The 12,508-nt window shown below is 41.1% G+C and overlaps 1 protein-coding gene across 1 annotated transcript in view; it reads right to left on the reverse strand.

Annotated features, from left to right (window-relative positions):
• Window positions 1–5,071: 5,071 nt before the first annotated feature.
• SEC63 (SEC63 homolog, protein translocation regulator) overlaps window positions 5,072–12,508 on the reverse strand; it is a 58,852-nt gene continuing 51,415 nt past the window's right edge. Inside the window, exons 19-21 of the mRNA XM_018553536.1 lie at window positions 9,842–9,940; window positions 6,598–6,702; window positions 5,072–6,293 (exon numbers count right to left, since the gene is read on the reverse strand). Of these exons, the coding sequence (XP_018409038.1) occupies window positions 6,153–6,293; window positions 6,598–6,702; window positions 9,842–9,940 (345 nt within the window). The 3' untranslated portion in view covers window positions 5,072–6,152. The remainder of the gene's footprint in view (window positions 6,294–6,597; window positions 6,703–9,841; window positions 9,941–12,508) is intronic.

Consider the following 12,508-nt stretch of genomic DNA (forward strand, 5'->3'; position numbering starts at 1 on the left):
AGGTCCGTCTCTTCCTGAAGAAATTTCCATAACACTCTGAGAAGATGAACAGGAAGGAACGCACAACAGACAAAAATGCCATGTATTTGTAAGAGCGTCCAGGGCCTCAGGCCGAGTCTGCTTGATTCATGGAGAAAAAAACCAAACAAAACAAAACAAAAAACAGGCTAGCCTGTGCATTCTTTTGGGATGCGAATAGCTCTACCTCCGGTTTCCCCCACCTTTTGACCAGGAGAGATCCGGATTCAGGCACGATTCTTCTTGGAGAATCCATTGCCAAATGAGAAAATCCACAAGATTGTTCAGAGTGCCTTTGAGATGTTCCGCTGTCAATGAGGCTAGATTAATTACTGCCTAGGAAAAAAAATTTCCCCGGCTGCTGCCTGAAGCCGAGGACTCCTGGTCCGTCACCCCCGCCCCCCATTGGTTGATGTAAGCTGGTGTAGTAGCGTTGTCTGAATCTGAAGATGTAGACCTCTGACTCTGCCCTGAAAAGGCACAAAAGGAATAACACACCTCCTTGAGCTCCCTCCAACTGGACAATACTCTTGACTCCTGCTGTGTCCACTGACCCCCGAGTTAACTGGCCATGCAGAAGAGAGCCCTATTCCCAGGTGCTGGCACCTGTGGTCACAACTAAAGACACCTGAAACATCCAAAGTAGGCCACCAACAAGTGACTGTGGTTCCTCCACCACCTTAGTCTCTGCTTTACCTTGGAAGGTAGGCTGACCATAGAGTCCAATCCCTCGAGAACACAATCACAGATAGCAGGAGGGGGTCTCTGGTGAAAACGGGCCCATGAACAGCTGGAAAACAAGAAGTCATTAGTCCCAGAACTGAGAATGAATCTTCCAGAGACTGGCTAGTTCCCCTGGCTGACACTGTAGCAAACTTTCGAAAATCTTCTCCTCTGGAAGATCTTTGTATGTTGTGCAGAATGTATCCCAAAAAGGTCATAACCCTGGAGGGGGTTGGATTGATTTTTGAGCATTTATCAACCAGCCCAGGCTTACTAACCACCTTTGAGTGATATCCAACTGAGCGGCAGAGGGTGCCATAAAAAGGAGAATATCGTCCAAGTATGGCATGCTTTTGAGCCATCAAAGCCTCAATAGTGTTAAAGCTTTCCCCAGAAACCTTTCCCTTATCAATATGCTATGCTGTATGCTTATACTCCTGTATTTGCACCCATGTGTATAAGGCATTATCAGCTCTGTAGTAAACCTGGCCATACACAGGCTGAACAAAGAAAATATGAAAAAATCCAAAGTGTTGAGGATAGGCCGCAGGGGAGCGCCCTGAACTGAAAGTGGTGAACCTTCAACTTAACCTGACTGCTAAGCGAAGATGCTGTGATCGGAATGTGCAAGTACGTGTCCTTTAAGTCCAGGGTTGCCAAAAAGGAATTGGTTTAAGAATAGTCCTGACTGAAAAAATGGAATCCATCTTGAAACTTCTTGTATCCGATGGGTGCATTTAGAGGCCTTAAATTTAGGATAAGGCGAAACTTCCCTGAAGGCTTTTATACTAGAAAAACGGGAGTGTAAAAACCTTTGTCATGCTCCCCCTCTGGAACTGGAACCATACCCTTTTGGTCCACAGGATCTAACAGAAGGCAAAAAGCTCTGAATGGACATTGTCGAATTCCAGCCTATTTTCCTCTTCTATAAGCCTCAGGATGAACGCATTGGAGGAAATACTCCATTGTGGGAGGCACCCACCTAACCTTCCCCACCCACAGGGAGTAGGGTGATGAGAAGAATTTGGAAGAGTTCAAGATCTAGCAGACATTCTAACAGACTCAGCAGAACAATCTGCGATAAACCCAACTGCTTTAAAAACAGCAAAGGGAGAGAAACTAATAATTGCTCTCTAGGGATGCCTGCTACTAGACGAGCCTTTATGTAAGAAAACCAGCACTCCAGATTTCAAGCCACACATGTAGTCTCTAAGGCTGCCTTTAAATTAGAAAGTGCAGAATTCCAAGCCCTTATAAGAAGCATGTTCTTTTTTTTTTTTAGCCATAGGATCTTTGAGACTTCCCATAGCCTCAAAAGCTAACTCAGACTTTTTAGAGACTTTAGCAAGCGGGCCATCTAGCTTATGAGTCATGTTCCAAGTTGTTGCTGGATCATCAAATGGAAATCTACGTTTAAGGTTGCTTAACAAGAAAGGCTTTTTCTTTGGCTCTATTCAACCCTTAAGTATAGCAACAGAGAGTAATCTTATGCGCCTGAAAAACTCTGGCCCTTTTCTTCTGTAAACCATGGTACAAAAGATCATGCCTAGAAAGTTGGACTTTTTCTTCCTGAATTTCCAGCGTCTCATAAATTGCTTACAGCAAATCATCAATGTCCTCCAGAGACAGTTTAAACTTAGAAACCCTGGAAGAATCCTACCTTCCACGATCGTCCTCTGAAGACAAAACCGCCCGAGAGGAGTCCAAAACTGCCGGGTCCTCAGGCTCAGATGATTTCAAATAAAGCCCCTCAGTTACCGACCAAGGTAAGGTAGAGGGGCCAGGCACAGTAGGGGGTTAAGGTTGGAGCCTGCATACCCGAGTATCTGAAAAAGTGAAATGTGGATCCTACTTCCTGTGACAGAAGACAAGAGGCTGCTACAAGCAGAAGCGGATTTGTCTTTAAGAAGCCCACCGATACATGCTTGGAAAAGAGGCTTGGGATAGGCAGGGTTAGGCTTAGAACCACATACAAACCCACTTCTTCCTAGGAGCACTCATGGACTTAGGAGTCTTGGTCTGTAAGAAAGACTCAGGATCAAATAACACTCTTGGGAGGAGGGATACAAACCCCAGTACACACTAAGCGCTTCACCAAGAGGCCCCAGGGGAAACAAGCAGGAGGTCAGAGCATCAGGAAAATAGAGCTAATAACAAACGGAGCTCTTTACCTGAGCAGGGCTGGTAGCTGTGTTGTGGCTGCATCAACCGGAACCTGCGACTGCGAGAAGAGTCCATGCTTCAGTGTGCTCTTCCAATCCTGCATCCTCGCGGAAATGCCTGAAAATACCAGCCAGGGTCCTCCCCTTCCCTGCAAACGAGGCCTAGAACACACGGGCCTCCGGCACCTGGAAGTGTTTTCTCTACCGTAAGTGACATACTCCATCCTCCAGTCAGGCCATGGACAGCATCCCGAGACAGTGTCAGATAACTCTTGTTTGCCAGTGTCCAATCTCCTAAAAGCAGCAGCATAACCCAAGGTTCCTGAAGTACTATCCTGTGTCCCATAATCTAGGACTATGAAAATCAGGTTGTAGACCTCTATGGAAGTCATACTAAGTACCTTACAGAATTGCTGATGATGATTTCGACAGTCTGGTGAAAGGGGTATGGACACATATCGGGCAATTAGTTAAGAGACTGTAATTAGAAGAAGGTATAGAACCCCTAACACTTTAAAGGAAGGTGTAAGTTGCCTGCCTGCTGCTCCAATTCAGATAATCACTTTTGACTTCACTCTTGACTTTTAAAACTTGAACTATAGGCTTATATAATCTAGACACAAATGAATTATACAGGATTTATATAGCGCCAAAAGTTTGTGCAGCGCATTACAATATAGGTAAGACATTACAATTACAAGGCAATTCAAGACAAGATGTTAGGGAGGGCCCTGCCCGTGAGCGCTAACAATATAAGAGGGAGGGAGGTAGGGGCAAGTGATACATGAGAAGGTAGCTGTGTTGGGATGAACTGTTTGAGAAAGATAGTTCAGTGGTTAGTTTGAGGTGGGATAGGCTTCCCTGAAGACATGTCTTTAGTAAATCGTCTAAAGGCAGTCAGAGTAGGAGATAGACGGACAGGTTGGAGTAAGGAGTTCCAAAGAATACACCTCGGCATTCATTATTAAGTGTATATTATTAGATTGCAACTATAGTACTTGAATTTGAACTTTTAATAGGCTCCTTGCAATCCTCTGTACATCAGCGCTCACAACTGAGTGTGCTGCATTTAAATGCCTTGAACAAAAACAGGCTGATAGAGGAGAAAGCAGAGTGATGGCTTCATTTGTATATAGCTGCTCTTTCACTGTCCAGTCAAAACAATAGGTAAATTGACGACAGTATCCTTTAACTGTCCGTGGTATAATCCCCCTGTCTGTGCTATGTGAGGAGGCTGTGTACACCTCAGTATTGGATGGACAGAAATATACATTCTTGGGCAGGTAAAAAAAAAGCTCCCGTATATTTTATCTGTGTATTTTGCCACTTGCCTGGAGTTCAGCTTTTACCTACAACTTTATTCCAGATCAGCAAATCCAAGTAGTTAAACCAGAAACACCCAGGCAACTAGCATTCAGTCAACAATGGTATTCTCCATATTTTACTCAGTACAGGTTTCTTTAAAAGGTTAATATGAAGTACATGTTTACTTTAGCCATGTGGGTGCCAGCTAATGGTCTTTTAAAATTATAGCCAGCAGTTTGCTTCTTTGGTCCCATTTGCAGGCAAAAACAGCATTGCACCAGTTAAGATTTGCCTGTGCCCATGCCTAAGATGTGTGACAGCTTTAAGTAGGAAAAAATGTTGCAGACCTAAAAACGGTTTTGTAACTTGCATATGTACCGGTATGTCTTTCTTTTTACATAATACCACAAGGGGCCCACTGAATAGAAAAATGTCACAAAACCTTTAACCAACAAGAAGCAGCCATTATTTTCACTGAATAGGCAATTGAAGCCTACTGCACCTACCTTGAAAATCCTCCTCTGGCATTAATAATAACAAACAAGTACCAGTTAACCTCTGAATTTTATTCACAACTATTGCATTACAAGGACTTTCGCAATGCTGGTTTGCATTTAAAGTGACAACCCATTTTCAAAAACATGGCATTTTTTTTTCTAAACCGAGAGGCCCACAAAAATTAAGAAGGCAAAAAGTGCACGTAGAGTGATTTGCAAAGTTCCATAGATGTGTGCAACACAGGAACAATACAATGTTTCTTCTAAGATAACCGTTGACTTAACTGAATAATTCCCATTTCAGCAATATGAAAGACCGGTCTCAGAGTAACAGGTATGTTATACAGGATCACAGACCACCTGAAATGCTATTTATATACACTTTAATAGCAAATATTTAGAAAATTATTCCCTCAATGGGAGGCCAAAAGAGGTACACACTATTACAAATGCAAAACAGTCATCAATGGTGTACTGGTTTATTGATTATTATACAAGCTAACCATGTCTGTGTAGCCGGCTCTTAAAATTTCTGTAGAAAGCCAAGTGAACCTACACAGAAAACAAAACTGCACAAATGTTCCAGATGTAGATGTCACAGCATCAGGACAGACAGAGAGGAGCTTGGCACTGATCCGAAGACTAAGAATCCATTAAGTAATTGTTTTTTTTTTTTTCTTTTATATATCATTTTAAAAATATCACCCATAATGAAGGCTGGTGTGTCTTTTCTGTTTACAGCCACAGATCCATATCTTATCCCATCGATAACACTTTCCAGAAGTATTTAGCCTCTCACTTAGTTTTCACTAATAAAAAAGTATCTTTGTATCAAGACCACAAACATTCCGGCCACTTGTGGTCCCATTACCTGCACAGCCACTTCTTTACCAAATCCCTATTTGCATTGACTTGCTAGTGGTAATGATGAATATTTTATCTGCTAAAAAGATTTCTCAAAAAGAAAAATGTTCTCAAACTTTGTATTAGTGTTATATAGTATATAAACACCCTGGCAATATAAATTTCTGGTGGAATGTTTCACCATTTAAAATAACGAAATAGGTCTAAAAGGACGGAGGATAAAACCTCAACTGAAATGGATCTATCAAATTTAACCAAGCTCTGGATTAAATGCAGGAGATATTTTCTGCTATAAAAGATCTCTTGAAGTGCAAAGATGGGCACTTTTTGACCGCAGACATTGTGATTGAACAAAAATATGCTTTTAGATGAGCCAAGTGCACTGAATGGCTTTAGAAATGCATTAGGCCTTTGCCGAGAGCAAGGGTCTGTTTGAATAAAGCCAAACAATACAAAACACTAACTAAAGCAGACTTCCTCAAAAACTTCTAGGCTGTGGTTCTGGTGAATGGAATAGCTGCAATATCCGATGATATCAGATGACCATGTGCAAATCTGAGAAGTCCTTTTTTGCCTTCTTAGTTTAATCCTCCTCCTCGTCTTCCTCTTCTTCTTCATAGCTTTCTTCAAAACCTTCACTGTCTCCTTGGTCATCATCACCTTCTATAGTAGTATCCCATTGTGGATGGTTTTCTGGTATTGGTTTAGCTTCATGAACTTCCAGCTATAAAAATTAACAGACGGTTAAGCTCAATACAATGCTAAATGAGAGAACTCTGTGCTATTTGTTAGGAAATGTCATAAAGCAGGCTCGTGGGCAGGGTGGTCATATGCAAGGTAAAAGCAAGGTAAAATCCCAAAGCTTAGGCCCAAAGAAGCATAAATGAGCCGCAAACAGTATTAAAAATAGCAGCACCACATAATATCGTATAGTTATAACTAAACATTTAAGGTGCATCTGTGCAATCTGTTGAGAAAATATGAGTTAACATAAGCAATATTTTAAATTACAAAAAAGACTGCTTTACCTTCAAAGGTTTGATCTGATCCAAACCCATGTAAGAATCTGACCTTAAAAACATGGTGTATTGATAATTTCCAGGTTTACTTGGTGCTGGGAATTTAAGCTCGACCTGCAAAATAAATTAAGCATATAATATAGACTGATTTAGATTTTTTTGTACTTCTATCAAAAAGGTAAAGATGGGATTATGTATGTAAAGCCAATTTCCATGAAACACTATGGCAGCCTTTTTTGATCAAGTTGCCATGAAAGACTAGGATTCCGCCAGAGCTTGCGAGAAGTTCTGAGAAATGGAGTAGTGGTGGACTGATTTCCTGCCTGACTGAAGCCATAGGACCAGTAGAGCCTTTCCTCTAATCTCTGTTAGGTAGCCATTGATACCATATCTACAACCTACTGATCGCACTAAAGTACCATGAGATGGATACCTAATTTTTTAGCAGTGATTTCCCAACACTTGAAAATTATTTTACGTTTCTTCCAGCAAAAAAAGGTTGAGAAAGGCTGCTCCACAGTGTACATGCCCAAAAATTGTTCATTAAGGGGAAACTAAAATTACACAGACTCAAACATAAAATGTAATTTTAAACAAAACGTTTAGAGATTTAAAAAGCTGGTATTTTGCTCATCTTCAGACATCAACCAGCTAGATATTTCAGCTAAGGATCCTACACTGTCCTCACTGCTACAGCAAATACATTCTTACTAAAGCAGAACCCAGTAGTCACGATCTGCCCTTTAAATACACCACTAATTCAATTTGAAGGAGAACTAAGTGTAGGATCTTCAGATGACAGGAAAAACAAAAGTAAAAGATTTAGGACTAGGTTTGAAAAAAAATATTTATACTGAAATCAATTAAAGAACTATGGGGTCAGTGTTTTTCCCCATAGTTCTCCTTAGGGTAACGGGAGGACACAAACTAGCGTCCTCCAGTTACCCTAAGCTCAGTATACCGCGAGCTACAGCTTGCGGTATACTGAGACGCCGAAGCCGGAGCGGATCCCGACATCGACGTCGAGATCCACCCAGCTGCGTGAGTGACAGCTGGCTCTGCCCAACTAGAGGCAGAGCCAGCTGTACCCGCCCCCTCCCCGTCCGTTCCGCCAGTCAGCGCAGGCAGATCGGAGCGGGGAATCCAGCCCTCCCCCTGTCAAGGCAGAGAGCCGTGACAGGATCGAGAGGTGAGCGAACCCGGTATGTGTTCGCTCACCTCCCGATCTACTGAGCCGACCTGTGACAGTCTCATTGTCACAGGTCGGCTAGAACTATGAGGGGAGTGGAAATCACTCATACTTCTCCTTTAAGCGACTACAGATGTGCACATAACACCGATCAGCCATAACATTTTAACCTGGAAATAAGTAGGATATATTAGACAGCAAGTGAACATTTTGTCCCTGAAGTTGATGTGTTGGAAGCAGAAAAAATGGGCATGCATAAGGACATGAGTGACTTTGACAAGTACCAAATTGTGATGGCTAAAAAACTGGGCCAGAGCAACTCCAAAACTGCAGCTCTTGTGGGATGTTCCTGGTCTGCAGCCATCTGGACCTACCAAAAGTGGTCCAAACAAGGAAAACCAGTGAACCAGCTACTGAGCCATGCGCAGCCAGGGTTCACTAATGTGTGTGGGAAGCGAAGGCTGACCCATGTAGTCCGATCCAATAGAAGGACTACTGTAGCCCAAATTGCAGACTATATTAATGCTTGTTCTGATTGAAAGGTGTCTGAACACACAGTGCATCATAGTTTGTTGCATATGGGGCTGGGAAGCCTCAGACCTGTCAGGGTGCCCATGCTGACGTGTGTCAAAAGCACCTAAAATTGGCGTGTGGGCATCAGGACTGAACAACACAGCAAGGGAAGAAGGTGGCCTGGTCTGATGAATCAAGTATCCTTTTACATCATGTGGATGGCCATGTACCTGGGAAAGAGATGGCACCAGGGATGTAGTTTGGGAAGAAAGAAAGCAGGCAGAGGCAGTGTGATGCATTTGGCAATGTTCTGCTAAGAAACCTTGGGGCCTGTCATTCATGTGGATGTTACTTTTACACGTACCACCTACCTGAACACTGTTGCTGACTAAGTACCCCCTTCATGGAAATGGTATTCCTTTGTGGCAATGGCCTCTTTCAGCAGGATAATGCACCCTGCTACACTGCAAAAATGGTTCAAGAATGGTTTGAGGAACACAGCAACAAGTTTGAGGTGTTGACTTAGCCTCCAAATTCTCCGGATTTTAATCCAATCAACCATCTGTGGGTTGTGCTGGAAAAACAAGCAACTTACAGGACTTAAAGGATCTGCTACTGATGGCTTGGTGACAGATACCACAGCATACCTTCAGAAATCAATATCAGGAGGGTGGTCACAATGTTATGGCCGATTGTTGTGTATTTATACAGGAGACAATATTTCCAATACACATCCAGCGTCCTGTCAGTAACCTCACAAAAATGCAATGTAGGAAGCCTTTGGCAAGCCTGTTATAGCACAGGCAGATGACAAAAGGCTATGTACACACAGACATTTTTGGAATGCATGAACATTGTTTACATTGATAGTCACATCCTTCTGATACCACAGTATGGCACCCAGCATGTAATTTCCACAAGATATCGGTCAATCTCATTAAATGTGTATTTTCAATGTATTTTTTATAGATTTTTAGTTGTGACCAAATGTACTAACATACAATAGTTCCTTATATTTCTTAGAGAAAACGATACATTCAACACACTAAACTTCTTATGAGCTTTTAGTCTCATACACATAAAAAAAACATCAAATACAAGTAGCACTTGATTTATCAAACACTGCAAATATATCAAAGTAATGTGTACCTTCTAAGAGAGTAATAGAATACACTAAATTATTAAATCATTTCGTTCTCTAGAAAAAAAACTGCATGTAGGTGTAAAGTGTAAGCACCTGGGGAAAAATGGCACATACAATTGCACTTGCAATTACGAATGAGTGCCAAACTGAAACAGTTTACAGTGTACAGAATACTCCCGATGCTGACCAGACTGCAGGGGTGGCATATTTCCTTTGTCAGGTTTAGAAAGTTACACCTGGCTGCCAAGTGAAATTGTAACATAATTCAGAACACCATAATATTACAAAATGGGTTATGTAGCTAAAATATATTTTATATCAATTTTGGAGCCAGATAGTTTTGTTTTACTAAGAAGTGTGTTCCATGGTCTTCCAAATGAAAAAATACCGTAGAACAGCTTACTCACCTCTTCTTGATCCTTAAGTGTACAAATATGATACGGCATAGATATTAACGTCTGGTCTTTTCTGTCTGCAATGTAAATCCACCACCATTCTTGCTTCTCCTATGCAACATTGAAAGGTTATTAATATATTTAAAGAAAGCAGGGAGTAGCACCAGTGTAAACAAATCATATATGCTGTAAAGAGTGTACATTTCGGACATTCCAATGATTCTGGAGCTTTAAAATTAAAAATAGACTAAATAAAATGTAACCTGATATCCACACGTCTATGAAGTTCTCAAAAACTTTATTACAAATAGTGTTGTAGAACATTACAGAGCTCCATGATGGGATTTTATGAAAAACGGGAGCAAACAGAATCCGGAGCATAGTAACCAATCAGCTGCTCTCTTCAGCTTGAACAGTTAAGCTTTGAAAATGAAAAAGATAGGCGATTGGTTGTCTTGGGCAACTTCTCCAGATTTTGATAAAATTCACCTCTAAGAGTTGTATGAACCCAACAATCAAAGCCTCTGAGTGCTGTACCAACTTGATGAATGGGTATCAGATTACTTTGTTTGCAGGGGAGCCTGGGAAAGCCTTTTCTTTTGACACCATAGCCTTGATGCAGTGGAGTGGATCTAGTGGAACTCTACAGTCCATAATCCCGCCCTTCTGGGAAAACTTAGAAAAACAAAGACTGCTGTGACAACAGTCACCAATTTACCCTGTAGCATCCTGGTTAACCAGGAGAACACCAGTTATGCCCAAGAGACAACAGCTGTATTTCCCAAAAACGTTTTTAGTTCTGCTCATCTTTCCATAGAGCATACACTGAAAACCATACAACTAGACTGGAATCCAAAAGCAACAAAGCTTAGTGCTGTAATCGAATTTATAAACAGCAGGCTGTCAAAGAACCAAGATGATAAACCTTTCATCAGATACATTAATTAACGTAGTCAGAAAGCAGTAAAAACAGAAACAAATGTAAAAAAATGACTCAAAGAGAACGCTGAAGAGTAAACAACAGTACATTTATCTATTCCCTAGTATGGTAGAAACAATAAATAAATCAGTGAATTTAAATTTTCACCTAGCCACAGATGCATTATTAATTGAGGTGTCCTGTAACAAGCGACTGCGATAAATGGTTTTTCAAAGCCGTCATGCTTGTTAAAAGGAAAATCTTTTAATGGAAATAACACGGAGAACACAGATCTCCTGCATCAAACTGATCTGAAAGCTCTGGTCTCCAGAGTACAGTACCGATAAATGAAGGATTTTCATTAGCTAGACATGACTGTACTAGACTAATAATGTGGAAAAAATACAAACTGCATCTCAGATCCAGTGATTGAACTATTTTTGCTATATGATCAATTTATTTTTGAAATCCAAGCTGGAAGAATAATCTACATACTAGCCATCACGTGTTTTGGCAAACAGTAATGTCAGTTGGGAGGGGTATTATGACATTATACTGTATAAATGGCAGTACCTATATCTTTTTTTTTTTACCTTTATGCTAAGCGGATGGGTTTTGTGTGGAACTTGTTGGAACTAATTTTCTATCTACTCTTTCAATGGTTTCATTGCAAAAATGGGATTTTGGACTTACTCTAAAATCTGTTTCTTTGAGTCCGTTACTGGACACAGGACAGATGAAATCTTAGACAATCAAGGTATTATGCTGCTTACAAGAGATTGGACAATGGCAAACAAAGCTGTATTCCTGCTAAGTATAATCCTTCCCATCATGCTCCAGGTTAGTGGAAAAACAATAGTAGGAGTAGGACCTGTGTCCCTTAGGCTGGGTTCACACCTAGGCGTATTGAATATGCGCGATTTTCGCGGTAATCGCTCATTTAGGGGACAGATGAAATATTAAGATAACTGGGACGTCCAAAAGCAGTCCAACTGAGGGTAGAGCAACACAGCAAACAAAAAAAGACTAACAGGCCTACTAACAGCAGGTTAACACTGAGGCTGGTAGACTGTCTATTTTACTTTAACATTTGTAATGCTTGAATTCTACACATATAAAAGGGCATTTGAAATTGTCCACCTCTACCCAAGTATGTGCAAATCATTATTCAGGCTATACATAATGGTAATTTAAATGATTCACAGTTATCTTCTACCCATCGTTTTAATCATAGAAACCTTAACTACTACAATGCCAGTGAAAAGCCATACTTCAATCACTGGGGTCACTCGATACTGGGAACGTGTGCATGATGATTCCTTTGGAGCATTCAATTCCATGTATCTTTTTTTGAAGGATGCCGTCAAACTTGCCATGTGTATGTCTAGCATCAGACATATTCTATCCACAAATGGGGTTATTAGATGTGGAAGTAACAGAGTGGTGCTTTTAGAAGTGGAATACAGTAGGATTACTATTACATAGTAATCGAATAATTTTTTTTTTCTTTTATTCCTTTTTAAGTAGCCACCCACACAGAAGTCTGCTCCTGCCTTGTATGCACTCCATCGCTGCACCAGGCCCCCAAAAACAGTATTTTTGGCTATGTTTTGGCCTGGCATTCCTTGCTCCAGTCCATGAGAAAAGCATCCTAAGAGGAAGTTGAGAAGGTAACATATACTGTATACTCAAAGTGGTAGATATTTTAAAGGGCTCAGAAAACAGCATGAGGGATGGGAGAGGGGGGGGGGGGGCTGAGA

This window comes from Nanorana parkeri, unplaced genomic scaffold (genome assembly GCF_000935625.1).
Source record: "Nanorana parkeri isolate BGI_ZX_2015 unplaced genomic scaffold, ASM93562v1 scaffold123, whole genome shotgun sequence".
NCBI lineage: Eukaryota > Metazoa > Chordata > Amphibia > Anura > Dicroglossidae > Nanorana > Nanorana parkeri.